The sequence below is a fragment of the Cladosporium halotolerans genome, assembly GCF_011745625.1.
Source record: "Cladosporium halotolerans strain TM138-S3 chromosome Unknown Sca11, whole genome shotgun sequence".
NCBI lineage: Eukaryota > Fungi > Ascomycota > Dothideomycetes > Cladosporiales > Cladosporiaceae > Cladosporium > Cladosporium halotolerans.
In genome coordinates this window covers 232,382-256,322 of record NW_027191462.1, presented here as the reverse complement: position 1 = coordinate 256,322, position 23,941 = coordinate 232,382, and the positions used below count along the sequence as shown (strand labels likewise).

The 23,941-nt window shown below is 57.1% G+C and overlaps 10 protein-coding genes across 10 annotated transcripts; 3 read left to right on the top strand and 7 right to left on the bottom strand.

Moving 5' to 3' along the window:
- The first annotated feature begins 148 nt into the window (after positions 1-148).
- WHR41_04317 (uncharacterized protein) lies at positions 149-2,109 on the top strand. The gene is made up of 2 exons (XM_069372923.1): positions 149-698; positions 761-2,109. Exons 1-2 carry the CDS (start codon positions 620-622, stop codon positions 2,071-2,073), a joined length of 1,392 nt encoding a protein of 463 aa, XP_069230267.1. The 5' UTR covers positions 149-619; the 3' UTR covers positions 2,074-2,109.
- Positions 2,110-2,549: 440 nt separating this feature from the next.
- Positions 2,550-4,022, bottom strand: WHR41_04316 (uncharacterized protein; the record flags this gene model as incomplete). The annotated part of the gene is made up of 3 exons (XM_069372922.1): positions 3,563-4,022; positions 2,781-3,406; positions 2,550-2,713 (listed from the first exon to the last, which is right to left on the bottom strand). The coding sequence occupies exons 1-3, from the start codon at positions 3,793-3,795 to the stop codon at positions 2,550-2,552; spliced, it is 1,023 nt and encodes a 340-aa protein (XP_069230266.1). The 5' UTR covers positions 3,796-4,022.
- A 260-nt stretch (positions 4,023-4,282) lies between these two features.
- On the bottom strand, positions 4,283-7,258 carry WHR41_04315 (uncharacterized protein; the record flags this gene model as incomplete). Its single annotated transcript, XM_069372921.1, has 1 exon — positions 4,283-7,258. One exon carries the CDS (start codon positions 7,256-7,258, stop codon positions 4,283-4,285), a length of 2,976 nt encoding a protein of 991 aa, XP_069230378.1.
- A 1,145-nt stretch (positions 7,259-8,403) lies between these two features.
- WHR41_04314 (uncharacterized protein) lies at positions 8,404-9,728 on the bottom strand. Its single transcript, XM_069372920.1, has 3 exons — positions 9,329-9,728; positions 9,057-9,230; positions 8,404-8,970 (listed from the first exon to the last, which is right to left on the bottom strand). The coding sequence occupies exons 1-3, from the start codon at positions 9,641-9,643 to the stop codon at positions 8,617-8,619; spliced, it is 843 nt and encodes a 280-aa protein (XP_069230377.1). The 5' UTR covers positions 9,644-9,728; the 3' UTR covers positions 8,404-8,616.
- A 212-nt stretch (positions 9,729-9,940) lies between these two features.
- WHR41_04313 (uncharacterized protein) lies at positions 9,941-10,402 on the top strand (the record flags this gene model as incomplete). The annotated part of the gene is made up of 4 exons (XM_069372919.1): positions 9,941-9,989; positions 10,050-10,193; positions 10,270-10,282; positions 10,357-10,402. 4 exons carry the CDS (start codon positions 9,941-9,943, stop codon positions 10,400-10,402), a joined length of 252 nt encoding a protein of 83 aa, XP_069230279.1.
- A 55-nt stretch (positions 10,403-10,457) lies between these two features.
- WHR41_04312 (uncharacterized protein) lies at positions 10,458-12,020 on the bottom strand (the record flags this gene model as incomplete). Its single annotated transcript, XM_069372918.1, has 1 exon — positions 10,458-12,020. The coding sequence occupies one exon, from the start codon at positions 12,018-12,020 to the stop codon at positions 10,458-10,460; it is 1,563 nt and encodes a 520-aa protein (XP_069230276.1).
- Positions 12,021-13,293: 1,273 nt separating this feature from the next.
- On the bottom strand, positions 13,294-15,183 carry WHR41_04311 (uncharacterized protein; the record flags this gene model as incomplete). The annotated part of the gene is made up of 4 exons (XM_069372917.1): positions 13,294-13,628; positions 13,682-14,063; positions 14,130-14,948; positions 15,003-15,183. 4 exons carry the CDS (start codon positions 15,181-15,183, stop codon positions 13,361-13,363), a joined length of 1,650 nt encoding a protein of 549 aa, XP_069230375.1. The 3' UTR covers positions 13,294-13,360.
- Positions 15,184-16,828: 1,645 nt separating this feature from the next.
- WHR41_04310 (uncharacterized protein) lies at positions 16,829-17,719 on the bottom strand. Its single transcript, XM_069372916.1, has 4 exons — positions 17,468-17,719; positions 17,285-17,404; positions 17,028-17,222; positions 16,829-16,967 (listed from the first exon to the last, which is right to left on the bottom strand). The coding sequence occupies exons 1-4, from the start codon at positions 17,652-17,654 to the stop codon at positions 16,879-16,881; spliced, it is 591 nt and encodes a 196-aa protein (XP_069230374.1). The 5' UTR covers positions 17,655-17,719; the 3' UTR covers positions 16,829-16,878.
- Positions 17,720-17,858: 139 nt separating this feature from the next.
- WHR41_04309 (uncharacterized protein) lies at positions 17,859-22,575 on the top strand. Its single transcript, XM_069372915.1, has 5 exons — positions 17,859-18,818; positions 18,871-19,093; positions 19,267-19,318; positions 19,388-19,874; positions 19,964-22,575. The coding sequence occupies exons 1-5, from the start codon at positions 18,087-18,089 to the stop codon at positions 22,094-22,096; spliced, it is 3,627 nt and encodes a 1,208-aa protein (XP_069230243.1). The 5' UTR covers positions 17,859-18,086; the 3' UTR covers positions 22,097-22,575.
- On the bottom strand, positions 22,434-23,809 carry WHR41_04308 (uncharacterized protein). The gene is made up of 2 exons (XM_069372914.1): positions 23,265-23,809; positions 22,434-23,187 (listed from the first exon to the last, which is right to left on the bottom strand). The coding sequence occupies exons 1-2, from the start codon at positions 23,443-23,445 to the stop codon at positions 22,715-22,717; spliced, it is 654 nt and encodes a 217-aa protein (XP_069230244.1). The 5' UTR covers positions 23,446-23,809; the 3' UTR covers positions 22,434-22,714.
- Between the last annotated feature and the right edge of the window lie 132 nt (positions 23,810-23,941).

Below are 23,941 nucleotides of genomic sequence, written 5' to 3'. Positions count from 1 at the left end.
CCACTGCTCTTACGACCTTTACACTTTATGTACACAGAGTTTGCCCGCTCGAGAGCGAAGAGCTCGGCATTGTCGTCGATACGACACCTTTTCGGAACGTATAAAATGCCCCGCTCTTCGTCAACGTTGATCCAGCCTCGCAAACTCCGGCGGTGTTTACAGCGCATCGGCACATAATTCCCATGCGCTATCCTAATTAGCTCGTCTTGATGCACAGCTTGGCTGCCGTAGGGCGTTCGTCCCTCTCGCCCCTTCGAACGACATGCGTTCCTCTCTACGCCAAGTGAGCCTAGCACCGGCAAGGATGGGCGAGGTGGCGCATTCTTGGTGGCCCGTCGTGATATCCCCCGAGCGCTGATAAGGCCGAGAACGTGTGCGACACCAGCAGCGCCAGCCTGTGCCGCCGTCTCGTGGCTTACGAGAGCCTCCTAAATCCAACCGCGTACTGCGACACGAGCGAAAGGGTTGACAGAGATCTGGCGCTATAGCAGGCGCTAATAATCTGGTGAGTGGAGAAGGGCTTTCGAGGAACGGCGCGAGAAGTGGAGATCAACCCTCGAGACCGGAAACACCAACACTTCGCGTCCGGGAGGGTCGCGCGACCGACGAGACTCTGGCAATGCTCAGACAGCTGGCCAGAAACATGCTGTCCGTCTCCCCCGCGAAGGCCTTGAGCCAGAGCTCGTACCTCGTCTCCGGTAGTGTCCCACCGTCCGTCTTGCCCTCCACATTGGTGCTGTCTTGGCTCATTCTCGCACAGGCAGGTTAAAGATAACCGAGCACTTCTTCGATGTCCCTAAAGACTACAGCAAGCCTGAGGCAGGCAGCATCAAAGTCTTCGCTCGCAGTGCGCGAAAACATGAGACGTACCCGAACGAGGCCAAGAACGACGAGAAGCTGCCCTGGATAGTCTTCCTCAACGGCGGCCCTGGAAACGAGTGTCGCCCGCCACAGCACTACCCTTTCACCAACACCCTGTTGGACAAGGGCTATCAGGTGTTATGTCTCGACCAGCGAGGCACCGGCCTCAGCACGCCCATCACGGCGAGCACGCTGCAAATGCGCGGCGACAACGACGTCCAGGCTAGATACCTCAAACTCTACCGCGCCGACAGCATCGTGCGCGACTGCGAAGCCATCCGCCAGACCCTCACGGCCGACTACCCCGAAGACAGGAAGAAGTGGTCCGTCATGGGCCAGAGCTTCGGCGGCTTCTGCATCGTCTCCTACCTCTCCTTCTACCCGGACGGTCTGCGCGAAGCCTTCCTCTTCGGCGGCCTGCAGGCCCTCGTCAAGTCCCCGGACGAAGTCTACCGCCGCCTCTACAAGAAGCTGATCCAGCGCAACGAAGCCTACTACGCCAAATTCCCCGGCGACGAAGCGCGCGTCAAGACAATCCTCAACTACCTGTCGCGCTTCGGCGACGGCAAGATCAAGCTGCCGTCCGAAGGCACGCTGACGCGGCGCCGCTTCCAGCAGCTCGGCATCAACCTGGGCTTCCACGGCGGGCTGGACGCGGTGCACGATGTGGTGCTGCGCGCGGCGTACGACGTCGAGCACTTCGGGCACCTGACGCGCGGGTCATTGGCGGCCATAGACCGCGCGCTGGGCTTCGACGAGAACCTGCTGTACTCCATCCTGCACGAGCCGATCTACTGCGAGGGCCAGGCGGCCAACTGGTCTGCGCACCGCCTGCTGGCCGAGCACCCGCAGTTCAGCCCTGATCGAACGGACGGTCCCGTGTTCCTGACGGGCGAGATGATCTACCCGTGGATGTTCGAGGACTACTCGGAGCTGCGCAAGGTGGCGGGCGTGGCGGAGCGGGTGGCGGCGGACGCGGGCTGGCCGGCGCTGTTCGACGAAGAAGCGCTGACGGCGAACAAGGTGCCTGTCTTCGCGGCGGCGTACACCGAGGATATGTACGTGGACTACGACTTGAGCATGGAGACGGCGCGCAAGATCAAGGGTTGCAAGGTGTTCACGACGAACGTCATGTTCCACGATGCGATCAGGAGCCGGATGGACGAGGTTGTGAGGCAGGCGTTCAATCTGAGGGACGATGTTGTAGACTAGTTCCTTCGTGTATGACGAAACTTGGTGAAACATCAACTGCCAGTTTCACATAGGCTGTCTTGAAACGGGAGCAGTATAGGGTGAGGATACTCGCTCTGGCCGCTGTGAAATGCACTATTAGATATGACCACCCTCCGCATACTCACATTCGCTCGCACGCAAAAGCAAACTCTCCACAATGACCATTAGATCCATGACCATCCGCGACCAGAGAGAAGCATTATCCGCCAAAAAAGGGTATATCTGGATTTTTGCTAGCCTAAATATCAAGGCCGATGATCTTGTCTACTACACAACAACAACGAAAGAGAAGAGGAAAAGAATAGAGTCTGACTCTTGACACCCACACACCACGCACGCCCGCACGCCAAACAACGCTACTGGCATGCTGTCGCCAACTTGACGTGCTCACCCGCCATGCACAATACAGAATAAGAAAAGCCGACTAGAAGAGAAGTCGGGAGCTCAAATAACGTTTACTGGGCGGCGGGAGCGGGCTGGCCAGCGGGCTGCTCGGCGGGTGCGGGAGCGGTGCCTGCGGCGGCGGGCTGGCCCTCGCCGACGTGGCTCTCGGTGGCCGGGATGGAGTTGTCGGCCTTCTTCGCCCAGGCGGGCGCCTTGGCCCACTGCGGGTCTTGCCCTGTAGAGATTGTTAGCGCTGTTGGCTGGAGGTGGAGGGCAACACGAGTGGTCGCGGGATGACTTACAGGGACCCTGATCGCTGAGCTCGCAGCCGCCGGGGCAAGCGCACTCGCCGCCGAACTGCTTGGGCAGGTTCTCCTTGGGGATCTGGGCGAGGAGCTCCTTCTGGTAGTTGGAGCCGAGGACGTGGATCTTGGCGACGGTGACAGGGTCGAGGAACTTCTTGACGACGCTGAAGGCGCCAGAGAAGCCCCAGGGCGCGTTGATGACGTACAGCTTGCCCAGGCGCTCCGGGTAGTAGTTCTGGCTGATGGCCGAGGCCTGCTGCAGGTAGCCGTAGGCGCTGCTCATCATGCCGACGCCGACGCCCTTGAGGTCCATGATGGAGCAGGACGTCTCGAGTAGGTGGCCGGACTTGCGAGAGCAGGCGGGCAGGCGCGGGTCGGCCATCTTCTCGTACTCGACGACGAGGTTCTGCAGCATGCGCTGGTCGGTCGTGATCTTGCGCATGGCGTCGAGGTTGATCTTGCCGAGCTGCTCAATGTATAAGGGCCTGCCGTCCTTGTCGGTCTTGTGGTAGTACTGGGGGTAGTAAGCGAAGACCTGGGGCTTCTCCTGGTAGTCGAAGTTGGGAACGAGGTTGTCGAGGCCGCCGCCGAACTCAGAGCGCCACTTCTCGCAGTCGATGAACCTGTACCATTGCCAGTCAGTGTCATGCTCCCATCGTCTTGCAGCCTGGTTTTCCTGTCGACAAGTCCCCTTCACCGCCTCCCCTTATTTCATTGTCCTTGCCATCCAATGCCTTCCGTCCCGCATCTCTTACACACCAGAGGTAAGGGCCACTCACATCTGCTTACTCATTTCGACGTTAAACTTCCTCGCCCTCAAGAACCTCAGCATAGTCAGGGTATCCAGCCTTTCCTTGTAACCGGCGGCCTCGAGCATCTGGCGCAGCTGGTGCACAGCAGCATCCTGCTCCTTGGTGGTGTGGCCCGGGTGGCCAGGCTGGGAGACGGGCGCGGTGGTGGGAAAGTCGTAGTGGTCGTACTTAGGGTCGAGCTCCATCGTAGGGTTCGACATGTTGGCGGGTGGGTGATATGTTTTGTTGGATATTATCGGGTCGACAGCGGACGTCGTTTTCGCCAGCAGTAGTGATGGATTGTTGACCGCTTCACCGCAGATGCTAGGGTGGATTTGTGACCGGGGTGGCTTTTTCGTTTGGGTTAGGCTGGCAGGCAGGGAGAGGAGAAGAGCGTCAACAACAAGGCGCCTCGCGGTGTGGATACCGTAGCGTGGTGGGGAGGATAGGTGGGCTTTCGGCCGGCGAAGTCAAAAGAGGGTCTGTCCCGCCAAAAAAGAGACGCCAGGTGACGTACGGCTTGGCGGACAAGTCTGCAGCGGTACAGGCACGTTGTCATGGCCATTGGCTCCGGATGCGCCATTTACTTGTGCAACGAGCAGGCAAAGATCACGGGATTCTGAGATGACACGCATGAGATAGACAGACACCAGACGTAACAGACAGAAACACAAGCCACAATTCTTAGTGCGAGCGACAGAATGCTATCTACCTCCCTCCTGAACCTGCCATTCCAGCGCTCTGAGACGACTTCTTGGCCGCAATCATGCCTGGCCGCGAGGCTGCCGGAACGAACGGTTTCGCCTTCGCATCCGGCTTGGGGCTGTTGGACGCGGTGCTACCGTTCGTGCCGGAACCTGAACCTTCGCTCTGGTTGCGGTCGTCGGCAACGGCGGCGCCAGCAACCGCATTGCCTTGGAGGGGCCAAGAGTGCTGCTGGCGTGGCTCAAACATGTAGTCCTCGCCGTTGTCGGTGAATCCTGAGTACTGACTGAGCATGGACGAGCTGCGACCGCGAGGCGCGGGGGCTGGTGCAGGGAAGCCGTTGCTGTACTGCATCGGGCCGTAAGCATTGAAGCCGTTCTGAGGGCTGAGGGTGCCATTAGCATGAGGATGCTGATTCTCAGGCGTAGGTGGTGACGAAATGCCCTTGAATCCAGGGGGGACACCGGTCGGCCAGCTCTTGAGCGCAGAAGCCTGTTGATACGCTTCGTAAGACTTCTGATCGAGACTGTCAGTTTCCATCTGCATGCTCGCAATGTGGAACTGCAGCTGAGCCTCCTGTGTCTCCTGATCAGACCGCTTCTGAGCGCGCTCAGTCTCATATCGCTGCTTGGCAGATTGATCGGCTTGCTGCTTGGCCACAGCTTGCTCCAACTCCTCTTTCCGCTGCTGATAGCGAGCGGTCAGCTTTTCACGCTTCGAGCCTATCGACGCAATTTCTGACTTGAGCTCTTTCAGCACGCGTTCAGCATCGGACTTAGCCGCATCGAACTCCCGGTTGGCATTGTCGCGCTCGTTAAGGGCAGACTTCCAAGCGCCGTGTCTTAGTTCAGACGCAGCAATTTCCTCAGCTGGGATTTCGCCAAGGCTCTCGATCTGAGCCTTCAGTTCAGTAGTGGCTTCATCCGCTTGATTCTTGTGCTGGCTAATTTGCTGCAGCCTGCGCGATTGCTTGTCGTCCTGTCCAGACCCGTCGAGCTTCCCTTTGAGTGAGTTGATCTCACGCTTAACGTCAGCATGAGCAGCGCGCTGATCCTTTTTGCTCTTCTTCGATTTGTTGCGCGTCTCCATAAGCTTGGATTCGGCTTGCTGGATTGACTGCTTCAATGTGGTGATCGGCGAAGAAGGCCGAAGGTTTTGGTGCTGAGGTTGAGGTGGCGCACTGGCGGCCTGCTCTGCTGTGGGGGCAGGGAGAGTGATCAGGTTGGCAGAACACAGAACTTGTTGGCTAGCGATTCCGACGACCTCGCAGTGGTAGCTGCTTAGGGGCGCGAGACCAAAAATTTCGCCTCCCCACCACCTGCCGGTCGAGTCGTTCTTGGGGGCGTTTGAAAGAATCCTCGTGGAGCTCCAGGCTGCACCGTTCACACGAATAAAGAACGGCTTAGTTTTATCGATGCCGGCGCTGATGGCCGAAGATTCACTTGTCGATTTGGCGCTTTCGGCGGCAGATTGAGGGCTCAGTTCAACCCCAAATTGAATGTCTGTGTCGTGGACTTCGCAGGTCCAGAAACGGTCGAGAGAATTAGTCGCAGAATGAGAGTATGTGTCGTTTGTGTCGTTATCCATAGAAGCGGCCTCCTTGGCATCATCCGCCGCGTCCCTTTGCTCCATCTCTTTAACGAAAGTAACTTTTGTGCTAGCGATTGCTGCCCAAAGCGGCTGCTGGCTGCGAACCTGGTTGGCCTGTTTCCGCTTTTTCTTGTTGTTCTCCCGCATCTTGCTCTCGCGCAGGGCTGGCGAGGGTCCGGGAGATCGAGCATCGCCATTTGAAGCCTGAGGTTGATGCTTCAGGTCGTCGGCGGAATAGCTTCGCGGTGTTGAGTCGGTTCCAGCAGTAGCTTCGGGGTCGGATCGAGCGATCGATGGCGCATTTGAGCTTCTTTCGTTGGCGTTGGCAAGGGAGCGGCGGATGCAAGTGGTGACGCCTTGTGAAACAATGTGTATCCCGAGCATCGTCCGCACGGCCGTGTATAGCCAGCCGTGCTGCGACGGGGATGAAAATAGAAACGAAGACGCAGCAGAAGGCACATTGGCATCGAATGTAATGTCCATTCTGTGCAGAACAGAACGTAGATAGTCGAGGGCGGTGAGATGTATCGCCTTGTAGCGGAGCACGTGGACCACGCAAACGACCGTGCTGCAGGTCAGTATGCTGTATGTGGGTCCACCACTACTTGATGCGGCTCCACTGAGAGAAACAGCAATGACAGTCTGCGAGAGATCCAGGAACATGCTTTGCATCGGTTTCCAAACAGGCAGCCAACACAGGTAGAAAATGAGATCTACGAGCAGTATTGTCGCCAAAGCCGGGTATCCGAGGCTGGATGCATTGAACATGTCCTTGAAGTTGGGGAGAGTCGAAAGAGAGATGCCGGCGGTGGGCGGGACGAATGTCAGAGAGGCGAAGAGAGTCTGGATAACCAGAACCAGCGTAGGCGGCAGCGAGAGCAGAAGAATGAGGATAGAAATGGCGTCGCGGAGCGGATAGTAGGTCAGGATGGTCGACACGATGGCGAGCGTGCTGCCGGCGGGCGGAGAGGATGGCTTGTTGGCCGGCGGCTGGGCGTCCGCATGCGATGCATGGGACGCATAGTCGTGCCCGTTGTCCGCCATGTCGCCGCACGGGCTTACCATCTCTTCGTACGAAGCGTCCGAAGCGGTCCTATCTCGATGATGCGCGGCGTTTCCTTGCACAGCATGGTTCTTGACAAAGGAGTACGAGGCGAGAGGGTCGGCGGCAGGGTCGTTCGGAGAGATGGGAGCGGCGGCACCAGAGGCTACTGCAGCGGTTGGAGAGGGCAGGGGCGAGGCGGCGTGCGCAGGCTTGCCATTGGAGTGTCCGTTGAGATGGGTGTTCGATCGCTGCTTGGTGACGCGCCTGCCAGGAGCTGCGAGGCCGCTCTCGTGGCGCTTGTCGTGCTGGTTCGGGGCGTTTTTGGGCTTGCCTTTGGGAGGCATATGCGAGCGGGTAGCCCGGCGCGGTCGGTCCCTTCCGGCTCGTCCAGGCGCAGAAGGCGAGCCAGACGGGGCGGGCAGAGAGGTGTGCGGCGGCGTGGGGTGATGGGGGGTGGGAATGGGCGGCGGAGGGTGGTGTAGTGGCGGTGATGTCGTGCTGGAAGTGAGTGGGCGCACAGCAACCTCCGCTCGGGCTGCCTCACGCTTGCTCAAGCTTTTCCAGCCCACCCGCGCTGACACAATCCGAGACGGCGCGCCGCAGAAACGCCAGCAAAACAGAATTCGGATGGCAAACGCTAGCAACTGGTAATCGTAGCCGCGATGACTCGTGCGGCAGAGAAAATGCAGCTGTTATGCCTGCCGCCGACGCATGCCCTTCCTGGCACCACGCTACCGCACACTTCTATCGCCGCCGCCCATTCCCGCGCAACCTATCTCGTCGCCGCTGGGCGCTGTGGCTGCTCGGCTGCGTCGATCGGCGCGGAGGGCAGACGAGGGTGATCGGCGGGCCGACGCTGGCTCCAAATTACTATGACTACAAGACGTACATATAGATGAGGGCGAGAGCGCTGGCGCCGACCTACACATGGCGGGGAAGCTGGCAAGACGGTAAGGGAACCCGCGACGCCGGCATTCTGGTCGAGAAATTGCTGGCGGCCTACTCTGCCCTACGCCTCTGGTCAGCCCGAGTGGAGCGACAGCATTTCACGAATCCTTCGATCTGGTTCCCCGAGGGGCTGAAACTAAACTCCCGAGCACGCTCCCCCTGCTTCCAGCGCCATCCTCCATGCCCGGCGCGCTAGTCCTGTGACTAGGTACTATCAGCCTGTCGCGCACAGGAAGCTCAATCCCAGCAGGCAGGCCTGGTCATGCTGCGTCTTGCATGCCATGCCAAAGCAGGATGTGGACTCACACCGACTATGCTCATTCGCCATGGGCAATCCTCGTCGAAATCCTTGCAATCGCCGTCCGGCACTACCTTGTCAAGCTTTTGGGCGTCGGAAGACCCACTGGCCACTGACACTCACGCATCTGGCGGGGAAACGCCACGTCACGTTCTGATCGTAAACCCGTCACGACCCGCCAACCCTGTCGCCTTTTCAGGTTCTTGTCTCTAGTCCAACAAGCAGTCAAAAACGTCGTCCAGATCGGCAAAGCACACCACATCTTCCGCGGCTAATACAGCAGCTGTCTGTATTCGGGCAGACGTAATCTATAGAGATATGCCCGCATGGAAGGGGGCGTGTGATCGTCCGTCAAACGCAGGTCGTGCGACACAACACACGCAGATGCATCGGCTAGCGTTGTAGCACATCCCGAAGGATAGTGAGTAAGCGCTCGCTGCGAAAATGGCATGCCCATCACGACGCTACCGCTGCACTTCCCAGGTCTTCGACGGCATCCTCGCGATCCCATGATTGACTCTCCAACTCCCTCACTCTTTCCAACAAGCCCCATACGCGCTCGCTGTTAACTCTCTTTGCTTCCTCTTGCAGCCTCCATGTTTCCTTGAAAACTTCCGCCATCCACGGCGGCATGGCTGCCTTCTTATGCCTTTTATAGTCGTACAAGGCGCAGTCCTCAAATATTCTAGCCGAAGGCCGCTGGTGCAGCTCTGACAAGATGATCACATCGAGCATGAGCGCATCCGTCGATTCATTGGGCTCTGCGTGCAGCTTGTGGTATACAGAGATGTGATCTGGGAACATCATGGGCTGGCAAGACACATTGGCCCATTGTCAGCGCCGCCTAAACTCACATTCGAACGTTCAGTATCCCCAGAAGGCATGGCAGCACTCACAAACTTGAACTCCGTCGTAATCTTCCTCAAAATCATCCCGATCTCACCCTTCGGCGTGCCCAACTGCTCCCAAACCCTCCTGTGCTCCGGATCGATGAACCGCGCATACTTCTGCACCCACGCGATGCGGCCGGACTCGGCGTAGCGGTTGTACGTGACGTTGTTGACATGGCCCTTTCAAACCGCCAAAAAGCAGCACAGCCTTAGCATTCTCTTCTCTTTCAATTGCTCCGCTCTTTTCCCGGGCATCAACGCCGCTCGTGCCTGCTTACCATTGAGTCCTGCTCGCCCCAAGCCACAGGCCAGCGGTGCAGGCCCCTCCTGCTCGGCGATGTGAGGTATCCTTCACTGCCGGCGACCAGCTCGCGCCAGTCGCGTGCCACTTCGGACAGGATCGCGCCTGCTGCGCCGGTCTGCGCGGGTGTCAGGCCGAAGGCGATACATTTGCCGATTCGCTGCTTGAGGTCTGAGAGCCAGCGCGGGTCCAGTTGCGCGGAGGCATTGGTCGAGCGGTAGCGGCGGGTGAGAGGGAGGGTGCGCGCGGAGCGCGAGGAGAGGTGGGTTGCTCCGCGCGTGGAGAGGGACATGGCAGGATTGTGAGGTCCTGCGAGGCGGCAGCGAGAGAGGTATTGGGAGCTCGTAACGGCGAGAGCACCTTGGTGGTCTTGCGTGGGTGGTGATTGGCGGATTGCCGAGGCATTTGGCGGCTTCGCGGTGACGATGTCCATCAACAGCTTGACGTAGCTCTGCCGTTACCTATTCATCACCACTCTGCGTTTCAACTTGTTACTATACATGAAATTGAACAGGAGCTCAAGCACAATCGAGACTGACAATTGAATACCCCTCGGAAAATATCTTTGATCCGCGACGCCCTCTCAGCAATGGCCCCGCCGAATCCTCTCCGCCACGAGGTAATCCGAGTGTACAAACGTAAGCTGCTCCATGCCGCATGGAATATACCTTGAGAAATCGGACTGAGACATTAAGCAGAGCTCCTCTATATGGGCCGCGAATACCCTTTAGGCTATGACTACTTCCGCCCGCGACTGCACAAAGCCTTTTCAGCCAAAGCAGATCTACAAGACGAAGCCGAAATTCGCAAAGGGCTCGAGCAAGCTGAATATGTGAAGAAAGGTATGACTTAAAGATCTCTTCCATCGCCCTTGGAGTATCCCTAGAATCAAACATGAAGCTAACGTTTCAATCACAGAGATCGAGGCCCTGTACGTAAATCCTTTTGCGCCGTTTTTGTGCGATATTCTCCTCCCAACGTCGCTAACGTTTCTCTAACATCCAGATACTATCTCAAGCGGTACCGCGCTCTCAAGCAGCGGTACGAATGAGCTGAATGGCCGTGCGAGGCCATAAAAGCAGACAAGCCACCGCGTTCTACGTACTTCATTCGTTCGCGATCTTCGTCGCCCACCACGCGCCAATCTCGAGGCACTCGCCACTGATCGCGCCGCGGCTGGGATCCATCAGGTCCGCCATCATCGACGCCCACCAGTAGCCCCATTCCTCGGAGTTCTTGCCGCTCACCTCTTTCAGCAGCGGCTCTAGACTCTCGATCATCTGGACGACGCTCAGGAGCGCCGTCTGCCTCAGCGCCACCTGGTCCGGCGACAGATTGTGCTCGCGGTGCTTGCCCTTTCCGGCACCCGCAGGCGGCACATCGTCGCCTTGCCCGGAGTTCGACCGGTCGCGCTCCCAGCGCAGCTCGCCGAGCGGTATCGCTACGCGCCGGATGCCGATGTCGCCTAGCGTCTCTGGTTCCTGGTAGAGGACCTGCGCGACGCGGGAGCAGGGCATGGGAGGGAGTTTTCGGCGGTCGAGCGCCTCACCGATCCAGGTGTTGGCGTGCGAGAGGTATTTGTTCTGCGCGGGCGCGAAAGGCGTGCCGGGTCCGATGAGGAAGGTCCCTGTCTGGACGGCCATGTCGTGCTCGGCGCGCTGTTTAGAGTGCGGGGCGGGAGGGTGTGGCAATAACGAACGAAGGACGTGGTCGGACTCCCACATTTCCAGCGTGCCGCCGACTTTGAGCAGGCGGATGCACTCGTCGAGGAAGTGCTGCGAGGCGGTCCCCAGGGGCACGACCAGGCTTAGGTCTTTTAGCATGATCAAATCGAACTCCTCGTCGTCGAAGGGCCAGGGGTTGCGCCGCATGTCGTGCTGCACGAACGTCCAGTTGACTCCTTGCTTCCGGAGGTCGGGCGGCAGAGGCGCCACGTCTAATCCTGTGAACGAAACGTTTCTGTAGCCCAGCGTGCTGAAGTACTCGTGACATCGCGCCGACCAGTAGGCGCTGCCGCAGCCGACCTCGAGCACCTTCTGCGGCACCTTTTTGGAGACGGGCGGCGCGCACACCGCGCGCCCGAAAATGCTGCATCCCAGCAGCGTGCGTAGGTTCTGCCGTTGGATCTCGGGCAGATCGACGGGCAGTGGGTAGGCGAGGTCACGCAGGTAGCGTCGCCCGTGGCGGAGCTCGTACGGGTCGCGAGCCAGATCGGCGGCCAAGTCCTGCTGCTGCTGCTGCTGTTGCTGCGGCTGCGTCGACGAGCCGGTGCTGCCGCTGGACGTCGAGGCGAGCATGCCGTTGTTGGGCGCAGCGGCGGAGTTGATGGTGGCGGTGCGCGTGGTCTGCATCATGTCGGAGGGGTGGTGGACGGCGGGCGCATCCCCCGCGAGAGCATCGCCTCCCCTGCGCCGGTGGTGTGGGTGGTGGTGGTGTCTGTTGCTGGAGAAATAATAGCTGGTGGCGCTCTCGGACGACGCGCGCGACAGATCGCTGCCGGCGCTGGCGTGGGTCGCGGTGCGTTCAAGCCAGTCGCTCTGCTCCTTGGCCAGGTCCTTTTCGCGCTGCTTCTCCCGGAGACGCTGCTGCACGCGTTGCTCGATGATGCGCCGCTCCTCGGCGGCAATGGTGCTGGACACGCCCAGCGGCGCGAGGACCATGCCCTCCATTTTTTGGACAGCCCTCCACCCCTCCGCCTGCGCCCGCCTGCGCCCTGACGCACCTGCACCGGCCCTTCTCTGAAGACTTCACGCCCACAGCGGGCGGCGGGCGGGGCGACGTGGCGCCGGCAATCCAACTGCGCAGGCCCGGTTTTCTCGGCTCTGCGAGCGTATGGGCGGCGCGCCTGAGATGATTCGGGGTGGAGTCGGCGAGTCAGAGGTATAGAGCGGTCACGACCCTGCACGCACACGGAGCCGGCAGCACGTTGAGTGGAGGTATAGTATAGCAGTATATCACGACGGGGAGATAAGAAGGAGCCGCCGCGCATGTAGGCGCCGCGGCCACGCTCATATAGACTAGAATGCGATACGGCATCCATCACACTCTACCGCGCGCCGCATGCCGTGCCTGATGGGAAACCCCTCTCGTCCCCGCTCCGCTGGCGGCGCCATCGTCGCTTCGAAACAATCAACCATGGCCTGCCGGGGGCCTCGCGCCAGGCGAAACAACGCCGCCCGGGCGCTGGATCATTGGAGGGAAGTTCTGGCCAGCTGTAGGAATCTGGCACTTTGCGGAGAGATTTAGCCTACCGTGGCAAGCGAACAGCGTTCATTCGTGCCTCGCTACTGCAGCCAGTCTGGATGCCAGAGGCTTCGGTGGCTTGTCTCGTTCGTCTGGTTGATTACTTTGCCTGAGCTACCGGTGCAGCATGGACAGGCCACTTTTGCATCAGGGCGGAGAGCGAGGGAGCCGCGCGGGCAGCGAGTGGAGGCAGGCGATGCAGCAGCACTAACACGACGCTACTATTTCTCTCACAGCATGCTGCGACACCATGGACGTGAAGATTTTGTTACTCCAGCAATGCCTCAGCAAGTGTAACCTTGAGCGGTACAAGTCGCGGTCTCGGCAAATCACTCTGACTGGTTGAACGCCTTTCGAGCCATGAACAAAATGCGGCGTCGAGGCTCCTGTGGCGTTTTCGCCTGAAGCCTGCGGACAGCCTGAATGCACTGGGCTTGTCGTTACCAATCTTCGAGCGCTGGACGTGGTAGCAGTCCACGGAGGATCGCCTCATCAAGCCGACACAAGCTTCAGCAGCAGCCCGCATGCCATCACAGTCTTGGAGACACAAAAAGCCGCCAAGTGAAACTTGAGGTGATGGCGAAAGTCGTCCTCGAGTGCGCTGAGAGCCTGATCTTGCGACCACAATGCAACCTTAGCAAGCTAGGCATGCCACAGCTTACTTGGACTGTTTCACACTTATGATGGAGAAAAGCGAGGTAAAGCAAGAAACTGTAAATCTATGTTCTGTATATGTCATAATATGATGCGTATGCTTGATGCAAATCTAATGGTTCGCCATCCTCGTCGCAATGGCCTGCTCGATCCTCTCACGCCTCTCCTCCTCGCCCTCCGAGCTGAGGTCCTTGAAGACGTGATCCATCTCTTCAAGCGACTTGCCCGCCGTCTCCGGCACAAACCAATACACCCAGACCAAGCTCAGCAAAGAGAACACTGCGAAGAAGACGTACGCGCCGTAGCCCGTGCCCTCGACCAAGGGAGGCGTGATCAAGCCAATGACGAAGTTGAACAGCCAATTGGAGCAGGTTGAGAATCTGTGGTCTTGTCAGTGCGTGTACTCGCTGAGTTTGGTGTCGAAATGACTTACGCAACGCCCTTCGCTCGAAGAGAGGATGGGAAGACTTCAGCCGGCATAGCCCACGGCACTGGTCCCCACGATGCACCGAAGCCGAGCATGAAGACCAGGAGCATGGCGACACTGGCCCAGCCTTCTGGGCGGAAGGACGGCCAGTCGTAGGAGAACTTGCCGACCAGCACGGCGATGATGAGGTGCGAGAGGAACATGACGATGCTACCGCTGAGAAGCAGAGCACGGCGGCCGACTCGGTCCATAGTCCACAGCGAGCTCGCGACACCGACGAGCTGAGTGCAGTTGAGCACGCCGGACATGATCAGCTGCATGTCATAGTCCAGACCCATGGTTTCGAAGAGGGTAGGTGAGTAATAGATAAGAGCGTTGATGCCGACGACTAGAAAGAGACGTTGTTAGCAACTTTGATTTGCGGCCTGCCTAAGAGCAGATCGTATAGACTTACATTGTTGAAAGAACATGAGGCCAGAGCCGACAAAGGTCCTGCGCCAGCAGCCGCTCCTGAAGAGATCAACCCAGCCCACAACCTCGAGCTTGATCCTGTTGCTGACCGTGCGCTCCTGCAGCTGCGGGTGTCTCTCAGCGCTGATCTCAGCGTGCAATGCGACTTCGGCACGAATGTCGAACCATTCGCGCTGGATCCTGTGGTCTGTAGGAGGGAGCTGGCGCAGCTTGGAAAGAGCGCGAAGCGCGTCGTCGTCGCGATCCTTTGAGCAAAGCCATCGAGGAGAGAAGGGCAGGAAGACGATGCCGATGCCGAGAATGAGGCCAGGGAAGATCTGAATGAGGAATGGCAGACGCCAAGACCACTCGTTGGCAATGTATTGGGTGCCGTAGGTCGTCCAGAATGCAATGACAATGCCAGTCACGATGCTCAATTCCTCAAGCACGAGAAGTGTGCCGCGGATCTCCGGGGGCGAGATCTCTGAGATGTAGAGCGGCGCGACCATGGAAAGCATACCGATCCCGACACCACCGACGAAGCGAGCGAAGGTGAGCATGCCATAGTCGACTGCCGCAGTCTGCAGGATGGACCCTACGGTGAAGACGATGACGGCGACTACGATCGAGTACTTGCGGGAGATCTTGTCGGCAATCCAACCTTGGTTAAGCGCACCGATCAGAGCACCCAGTTCAATCATCGCTGTCATCAAGCCTTTGTAGAAGCCGCCACCTGTAGCAATTTCTCCGAAACGGTCTAGGAATTGGGGCATGACCAGGATGACGGAAACGACGCCCTGGTCGTAACCAAAGAGCAAGCCGCCTGGCAGTCATGTCAGCCGAATGGAAGCATTTTTTGAAGGGCGTGGAGACTCACCCATAGCGGAAAAGAGGGCGCAAAGTGCAACATAATACGAGGCGAAGATGCCCTTGAAACCCGGCTCGCAGTACGCGTCTCGCCTGTCAAGGACGGATCTCTCTGCACCAACAGCATCCTCATGTGTATCTTCGATCTTCTTAGCATCAATCATGTCGTCGTCTTTGAAGTCCTCCATCATGGAAGGAATGCAATTCCGTGTGCTGAGTAAGGGGTCTGTTTGTACGCGATTGACAACAATCGACGTGAAACAAGGTATTGACGAGGCGAAACGGGAAGAGGATAGCGACGTTGATAGACGATGGAATCAGCTCACCTACCCTCCGTTAACAGTAACGGCTCTGCCTCACGCGAAGCCATGTCTGTCATAAGTATGCCCTGCTCAGTCGCCGACATGCACGACGATCGCTGCTGGTCACTCGTGGACTCCTCCTTGAAGTAGACGGAGGCATACGGGGCCGGAAGGTCAACCCGGGGAAACGACGCTTGAGCCGCATCGCCCGCCGACAGGGCCCGCAATTCTTGGTAAAACAGAAGCTTTCATTCGACGCGTCCACGTCAGTCCGGAGAACAAGCGGTCCGAAGGAAATACAATGATCCTTTAAGCAATGATGTGCAAACGCCGGAATATCTTGAACGCCGAAGGCTCCACGTTGATGTTGGGGCTGGGTGGAGGCCCCATGGGATCGAAACGTGGAACGAAAAAGTGACTGGGGCTGAGCGTAAAGGACGATCGTCGATTGGCCGACCAGACCGCCGCTCATGTGGAATCCGATGAAGTGTGATGGCCGCACGCGTCTTGTCGCTATCAGTCGCATACGCCGGCCGATAGCGATTCAGTAATCATCCACAGCGGAGACACGGCTTCGTCAGTTCATGCAGAGGAAAGTGGAGATTCGACAACTGGCAAAGTCGACAGTCGACCCAGTCCCATGACCGTATACATCTGTCCTATAAACATTCCCGTGTGAGATAGATCTGAAGGGAACCGGGGGACCTCCGCGAATATCTTGTCCGACCCTTAGCAAGACGACAATCACAGCCGGTCATCACTTCAAATGAATGCTGCAATTTGTGATCAGAACTAGATAGCGCCACAAGAACTATATGCAAGCCATGAAAGCTTGGTGGAGCACATTGGAAGAATAGAGATGACACGATGGCCCTGTAGCGCTATGACAGGTGACAGAACGTGTGGGCAGTCGAGGCAGCCCGCTCACGAGTATGCCCGAAAACATTGAGTACAGAAAGATGTCCAAAGTGTAACAATGAGGTGTGTCTAGCAAATCAGTCATCTTGGAGAAGAGATTAGACGGGTAAGTAGCCTATGACTGCAACACAATACGGCTGCCCATAACCCCTCTAAACCCCTTCAAACGGGTGCAAGCAGTCCAATTAAGCACTCGCGGCGAGGCTCCCATCCTATGCATTTACATTCCAAAGACCGGTACGTGATTACTCGGAAATTGAAAGGCCAGGCCGTGCGAATGCAAAGCATGCTTCGGTGAATACAAGACATGCTAGAGCCAAAGAACGGTATGAGCCCAATGTTTCGTTTTGTGCTTCAGATCGCCTCACCAGAGCCGGATGGCATTCGAAGAGTGTAAGCGCCAGAAGTTGAGTCCTTACTTTTCACAACCAAAGAGCTGGGTACGGCTGTTCTCCAGCTTCAAAAGGCAAGTAATGGGCGCCTGGAGGAGGTAAGATTGCCTTCTCGACTCATTTCAACTGCTGTTGAACGTCTAAAGTACCCTACTGGCGGTGCCCGAGTGGGCCTGCGACCCTGTGCCGATTGTCCATAGCAAAGGCCTGCGCGGAAGGATACATCTTCTTTAGAACATTGGAAATGGTATTTGTGTCTGTGTATGGTACATATCTACGAAGAAGCCGAAACCGGCACGTCGATGCCGTAGTTGTCCTTGATGCGCTGCGCCCTGCGCTCCTCGTAGCCGGGCGCGGTGATGCCTGCATAGTCTGTCAGCAACCTCCTGCTTCTGCGAGAAATCATGTCGTTCTTATCCATACCTCTGCCCTCGCCAAGCTCGTTCACGATCTGGTCGACGGGTCTCCTCCTGTTCTTCCTCAGGTACTCTTTCCGCGAAACCTCGTCGACGGTCGGGTCCTTCTCGTAGCCGGTCAACTTTCCGCCGGTGTATGTGAATGCAGAAAGAATGATGCCGAGCGCAGCGCCGTAGCCGAAAACCGCAGGCGCGGAGCGGCCTAGCGTTATGTCAGTATCCGTACCATATCGCGCATCGTGTATGTTCTCTGTTTTGACGTACGGCTAAGACCCATCATGGAGCCAGCGATAGCGCCGCCAATGGCACTGTTGTACGAATCGTCCTTCTTCCTCAGGTTCGCGGCGGCGTCTTTGCTGAATGCGTATGCTCCACCCATTGCGGCTGCAAAAAGCAGTCAGTGCCATTCCTTCCTGCCTTATCCCTGCAGATTCTTCTCAAGCATACCGAAAATGCCAATGGTGCCTCCTGTGCGAGTGAAGATTCCGAATGCGCCGACATTCTGCTTAGTAAGGGTATTCTGGACGGTCGAGATGAAGGCGCCGGCGCCACCAGTTACAAGGGTAGCCTTGATGGCCGAGCCCACGGCATCCTTGGGGTGGTAGTCTGCGGTCCGCTGGTCGAGGTCGGCCATGGCTGTGGGGTGGTAGAGCGGAGAGGGGGAGTGAGTGGGCAGTCGGTTCCATTCAATGGCAGTGAGGTTGTGAGCTGCTTCGCGCGTGCGGGTCAGCCCGAAGGCCGCGCGGGAGGGAAGGTGGAAAGCGCAGCCCTAGCCGCGCGCTATGCGCTGTATGACGGCAGCCACGCGCATGTCCAAGAGACCGAGCTTGGTATGTCTAGGAAGCCGGCCACGGTCGCCTGAGAAGGACGGTCACTTGCTCGTTTGTGTTTGCATTTCATGTTGGGAGTGGACGCATGATACATACGCTTTAACGAATTATACCACGACCCCACGGCATAGCCTGCAGCTTAGCAGCATTACGAAGGATAATACAACGGAGGACTTCTAGGTTGCTGCAAGAGAGGGCATAATCGCAGATCGTCACTCGATCACAAATCGTCCGGCATGGCCACAATCCATATCAGCGGGCCTGGAAAGACCGCTCCTAAGCTTCTCGCGGATTTCCTTCAGCTAGATCCTCAGAAGAACGGCGTAGGCAACATCTTGACGGGACACCCTCCTCTTGTCGGAAATGGCGTGGCACCGACGCCGCACCGAGACGCTTGCAAGCACGAGTACACACTGAAGGCCAACCAGAGTGTCACGCCGCCGCTCGACACCCGCTCCGAAGGCTCGTCGCAATACAAGTTGGCAGTCGTCTGCAAACGCTGCAGATTGCATGCTGACATTAAAATCAACTATAACCAAGCACTGGAGCCCTGCCCGACCTCAGAAAGTCAGCTCCACCACTTTCAGCGCGCAGAAGGGCTAGACGACACAGGCAGTTCTCATATAAGATATGGCTGGCAGTGCTCTAGCTCGACGTGCCAGGCCCTCCTCACGATCACATTCAAGCTGCCGAATCTTGGCTCTCACGAACGAAATCTTCTTACCGACACATCGAAGCTCAAGAGTCGATATGATGATGTTAAAAAGGGTGATCCAGAAAGGGAGGGGATACGACTGGCAACCCCAGTGGAAGCGTTGACAAGGTTGAGGAAATACATCAAGGATGCTCTCAACCCAGAGCACGACAGGAGAGTGTTTCCAGCGAACAACAAGCGATTCATGGAGGCTTTCGGTGTGAATGGAAGAGACTGTGGAGATTTCCTCCACAAGCTTGGGTTCCGCTACACAGTAAGAGGGTCACAATGTCCGCATACGAGGTATGGTAACTGATGGCTTGCAGGAGGAAGAACAACCCAGCTGGACACTGCCTAGTCCAGCCATAGTCCAAGATCGCCTGCGTTCTGGGGGTGACTCTCTACGGGAGTATCTTGAGGACGTTGAAATGGAGTTGTTAGCTCTTGCGTTCCGAACAGCGGCAGAAAACAATGTTGTAAATCCTGCGGCAGGAGACGGATGGACATCTGCACAAAGAGACCTGGAGAGAGTATTAGCGGTCCAAGGCTGTAAGTTCACAATCATTTCTTGCGCAAGAGATAGTCATGAATTTACCGCCGCGCGGAATCGGTCGCGGCCTGTAATGCTCGATTGTGTGGGCGAGCAGTCATCAGGCGTATTGACTCCCGCCCTTGTGCATCGTTTGCGTTACCTTTCGAGCGCCACTAACAAGACCCTGCAGATCCAAGGTCGACATCTTTGCGGCGGACAAACGCACCTAACGAGCACGAGCCGTGAGTCCTTTCCCCCACTGTCGATATCACACTACTTTTCCATGCACTCTTACTGACCTACTGCTCCAGCTACTTCGCTAGCTTAGGCGCTCTTTCAGATTTCGCCGACAGTCTGATCGACTTCGCCTACGAAAGACAAACGAGATGCGACGCGCTGAATGAGCCTTACTACTACGAATGCCTTCAAGTAATCTCGAGACAACGCGGGTCGGAAGACCTGCAACTCAAGGTGGCGATGCTCGAAAGCAAAGGGTTGGTGAGCCGACGAGACCTATCCGAGGCATACAGATACTTCGGCCTGCCCGCAGATGGTGGCCACGCAGACGATGACAGGATCCTCAATTTGTTCCAGGCGCAACACGCGGATCACGGAATACATGGGCAGGAGCAGGCGAGAGAAATGCTGGGCCGTATTGGCAAGCAGCGTGGGTCGAAGCTGCTGACCAACGCAGCGATGCAGACGATAGAAACGGCGGAAGAGGCATATGCCTGGCTGGGCAATGGCCTGACTGCGGAGACCGACGACTCTTTCGTCGTCACCGTCTTCGCGCTGCGGGTAAGTACGACGCGCTTTCCCGTTTGCCTACGCCCCGCTTGCACGTGAGCCTGCACGTCGTCGCAACATCCAGCTAACGTCACTCGCAGACTGACGGAAACAAAGAGCTTGAGGATATTGGTCGCAAAGCGGTATCCATAATCGCGCGTGAACGAAAAAGCAATTATCTCAACAGCTGGCTCTCCGGCGACGACGCCAACCCGGCAGCCATGAACGTGGACGAGGCGCTTCGGCTGCTCGGCGTCGACGTCGCCTTAGACGGTATTGACGCCACCATCTGGCCACAGATTTTCGAGGCAGCGCGTGCCGACAAGCCTAGCGAGCAGACCGAACGAGCCATCTCGGCGGTCCAGCAAGCTCTTGCCGGTCCGTCGTCGGGCTCAAATACAGCGCACTCGCCAGAAACATGGCCTGTGGGTCTCGTCAGCCATGGCAACACCTGCTACTTGAACAGTCTTCTCCAGTACTACTTCAGCTTGAAGCCCTTGCGCGACATCGTGATTGATTACGACCACTACAAGATGGATACGACGAAGAGTCAGGACAAGCTGGAGCGGGTGGGTCAGCGCAGAGTCTCGACAAAGGAGATTCAGGGCGGACAAAAATTCGCTGATGAACTTCGTCATCTCTTCGAACGGATGATCAAGGATCGTGGACCTGCCGTAAAACCAGAGCAAGATCTTGTTTGTCGGGCATTCCTCGATCCAAGGGATTTCGCAGAGTTAGAGGAACAGAGAAAGGCCAGCGAGAGTGCAATCGATGACAGCGTCGCTGCAAACAGTAAAGACGAAAACAAGCCAGCCTCCGACCCTGGTCAGTCCCGCGCCAGTAGCGCTACTCTCCAAGCAGACGAAGATGCCCAAAAAGCAGATGTAAAGATGAACGGTGTTGACATGCCGCCCACACCGCCAGCATCGCCTGGCCAAAAGCCTGCAGATCAGCAAGCCAATGGGCCAGCTCCGCCTCCACTTCCTCCTCGCCGTTTCTCGACCACAACATCAGACACGTTACGTCAAGCGCAAGAGAAAGCGAAAGAGCAGCAAGACGTGACAGAGGTACACGACAGCATCACGCAGCGTCTGCGTGCTGGAATGCAGCCAAAGGGTGCCGATGACAGAGGCGAGCAATCCGATGCCCTCCGTGATCTCTTCGCCATCGGCATGTCGCAGACAACCCTCTCAGACACAACATCGTCGAAACCAGAACAAATCTCGGATTCGAGCATTCAGTTGAATGTGCCAACAGAGCCCTCTGATCTGTATTCTGCACTGGATGATTACTTTGACCCTCAAGCTGTGGCCGAGGGGTCCGATAAGCAGCAGTACAGAAGCATCCTTAATTTGCCGCCGTTGATCCAAATCAACATGCCTAGGATTGGCTTTGACAAGGTCAAAAACCAGGCCTTCAAGTCCGACGTCAGCTTACGTCTTGAAGATGAGCTATACCTCGATCGCTACTACGAGGATGGTGACACCGGTGTCCTTGAGCGCAGGCGGTCGGCATGGGGATGGCGCAAGAAGTTGATGGAACTGAAGAAAGAGCAAAAGGCTCTGAAAAGTACGACAATGGGTCTTGAAGGGCCTGCTGTGGTCTCTGAGACCGCGAAGTATGTCAAGGACCTCGAAAAAATCAATCAAGAACTTCAGGCTATAGGGGAAGAGCCCATCGAGGCCGATGCACAGATGTCTCTGGCGCTGGAAGCAGATGCGTCCTACCAGACCGAACGGCTGCTCAGTCTCAATTCTGAGATCGAAGGCCTGCAAGGCAAGCTCACTGGTACTTTCGATGACCTCAAAGACAAGAAGTATCGCTTGTATGCCGTCTTCTTTCACAGAGGAGGCTCATCCCACGGTCATTACTGGGTCTCTATTCATGACTTCAAGAACGACGTCTGGCGCAACTACAACGACGAATCCGTTACGGAAGTCGCAAAGGACACGCTACAGGACATCTTCGAGGCACGCACCTGGCACCACGGCACTCCTACGTACGCCGTTTACGTGCGGGATGACCTGAAAGAAGATTACGTCGAAGCCGTCCGCCGTGCACCAGAAGCCGCTCCGGCACCTGCCGAGAACGACTGGCAAGATATCAACATGGCGGACGCGCCAGCGCAGCAACCCAACGGCGGCAAGGGAACAGCGAGTCCTCCAGAACTTATCCCCGAAGGTGGCGAGCAGAATTGGGACGAGGAGCGGAGCGTACCAGGGATTGATTGGTAGCATCCATCGATCAACCTTATTCTATGCTCTGCTAACTCCATCTCGTCTCAATAGTATTCCTGGCCTCGACTATTCGGACGACGAAGAGCCAATGTGGGACTGCAACGAAGTCTTATGGCAGAACCTCGTTATAAGAGACCAGGATTTCCAAAGCCTTTACGACGAGAAGAGCGCAACGCTGGCAGCCATGGCTCAGGCGAGCGTGTACAATGGGAAAACCACGTCGCACGATGCTCTCAAACTCCTTTCGACGTTTTATCGAAAGCGGGACACGAGCACGGACATGGGTAGCTCTCCGAAACGAACAAGGTTACCGGGCATCGGGTATCTGAACTGCCCTTGACGGAATTGGACGGGGTGGGGGGGCTTTGTTCATACCTGGGAGACACTCATCACTAGAAGCTCATTGCGGGCTGCAGCATAGTAACTGCACTAATCAAACGTAATCACCTAGTTCGTCAAATATCTTTTCTCTTGAACTCGTTCCATCTGACGGCGTTGCGTCGTTGGCCCAGTCCGAAACAACGCTCATTATGATGCCCTTGTTACCATTGGCCTTTCGACCAGACGGCAGCGCGGATACCAGATGGCCTATCAAAACACACATGGACTCATCGCCTACCTGACAGCGTGCATAAGAACCACATGATGCATCTCAATCGCCTTCGAATCTCCTCTCAACAGCGGGATGTTCTCCTTGAACGTCTCCGTTCCCCTGAATTCCACATGCGCTTCCTTGCTCGACCAGCCCGCCACAAGAACCGCCGCCTTGCCCTTCACGCCCTTGTACTCCACCACCTCATGCGTGATGCCGAACGCCGCGCCCAGGCTCTCGCCCGCTTCCTTGACCAGCCACTCGCGCGCTTTGGCCGCGTTGTCCAGCCAGTCCGCGTTCGGCTCGCCGTCGAAGTAGAATGTTGCTACTTCCGTCACGGGCGCGCTGATGGCTTTCGCGGCTTCGGAAGCAGATGGCTGTAGGTCGACGTGCGAAAGCTGTGGGGAGCCAGACATGATGGTGCCGAAGGTGTCGAGGAAGGGCTTGTAGGCCGGCGAGGCCATGAAGTTCTCGTGGCGCTGGCGGGAGTCCCAGTCTGGTTGGTGTCAGCCAGAGATGTATTGGGGGTGGGGGGAGGCGTTGTGAGTGAATGGGGCACTTGGGCTCACGAACCGATCATCATTTGGAGCATGTCTGGGTTCTCCACCTGGGTGCCGAAATGGACTTGCTGCAGGCCCGGTTGCTCGTGGAGAGTTGTCATGATGTCTTTTAACGCGGCGGCACTGGAGTGCGAGGGGTCACCGATCGGGGTCCCCGGGATGAGAGGAATGAGCGCGATCTCTGTGGTAGGCATGATGATTTTGTTGGTTGTAATAGATTATGTTGCCGCAGATGGGCTGCTGGCGATGCCAAAAGGGCTGCTATTTCAGAGCAACGGAAGATTGTCTTAACCGTTGACTATCCAGTCACGGATGCCGAAAATTTGAAAGCTTTTGATTGTAGTCTTCGAATGTACCTAGGTAGTCCCAGATCGAGTTTTTGAGATGTTGAGTGTGTAGTAGAACCTCTCCCAGTTCCTCGGCCCACAGAGCTATAGCTTCGCTTTACTTCTTGAAAGATCAAGTGACCGTGTATTGGTAAGCTCAGGGGTGATACCAATGTTGTTTGGTTTCTGGGCTGAATGGAATTAGAACGCAAGTACGTCAATTGTTTGATGTAAAACCTGTTGCCTGAGATGGAAGTACCGCACCGCAATATGTACAGACGAAGTGAAGCGATTACGTCACACATCACGACCCCACCGTGTGCCGAAGCCTCCAGCTCTAAGGTGAGAAGGCCGGCAGGTCCCT

What these genes read in the sequence shown, in the direction of transcription:
- WHR41_04309 (XM_069372915.1), top strand. Translation starts at nt 18,087, where the DNA reads ATGGCCACAATCCATATCAGCGGGCCTGGAAAGACCGCTCCTAAGCTT. An exon ending in AGCTTGGGTTCCGCTACACA is followed by an intron (nt 18,819 to 18,870) that starts GTAAGAGGGTCA and finishes GATGGCTTGCAG; the next exon opens with GAGGAAGAACAACCCAGCTG. An exon ending in TCACCGTCTTCGCGCTGCGG is followed by an intron (nt 19,875 to 19,963) that starts GTAAGTACGACG and finishes CGTCACTCGCAG; the next exon opens with ACTGACGGAAACAAAGAGCT.
- WHR41_04308 (XM_069372914.1), bottom strand. Translation starts at nt 23,445, where the DNA reads ATGCCTACCACAGAGATCGCGCTCATTCCTCTCATCCCGGGGACCCCG. An exon ending in CATGCTCCAAATGATGATCG is followed by an intron (nt 23,188 to 23,264) that starts GTTCGTGAGCCC and finishes GACACCAACCAG; the next exon opens with ACTGGGACTCCCGCCAGCGC.
- WHR41_04317 (XM_069372923.1), top strand. Translation starts at nt 620, where the DNA reads ATGCTCAGACAGCTGGCCAGAAACATGCTGTCCGTCTCCCCCGCGAAG. An exon ending in GAGCTCGTACCTCGTCTCCG is followed by an intron (nt 699 to 760) that starts GTAGTGTCCCAC and finishes ATTCTCGCACAG; the next exon opens with GCAGGTTAAAGATAACCGAG.
- WHR41_04314 (XM_069372920.1), bottom strand. Translation starts at nt 9,643, where the DNA reads ATGTCCCTCTCCACGCGCGGAGCAACCCACCTCTCCTCGCGCTCCGCG. An exon ending in GGGGCGAGCAGGACTCAATG is followed by an intron (nt 9,231 to 9,328) that starts GTAAGCAGGCAC and finishes GCGGTTTGAAAG; the next exon opens with GGCCATGTCAACAACGTCAC. An exon ending in TTACGACGGAGTTCAAGTTT is followed by an intron (nt 8,971 to 9,056) that starts GTGAGTGCTGCC and finishes GTGTCTTGCCAG; the next exon opens with CCCATGATGTTCCCAGATCA.
- WHR41_04310 (XM_069372916.1), bottom strand. Translation starts at nt 17,654, where the DNA reads ATGGCCGACCTCGACCAGCGGACCGCAGACTACCACCCCAAGGATGCC. An exon ending in AGGCACCATTGGCATTTTCG is followed by an intron (nt 17,405 to 17,467) that starts GTATGCTTGAGA and finishes TGCTTTTTGCAG; the next exon opens with CCGCAATGGGTGGAGCATAC. An exon ending in CGAGCTTGGCGAGGGCAGAG is followed by an intron (nt 16,968 to 17,027) that starts GTATGGATAAGA and finishes CAGACTATGCAG; the next exon opens with GCATCACCGCGCCCGGCTAC.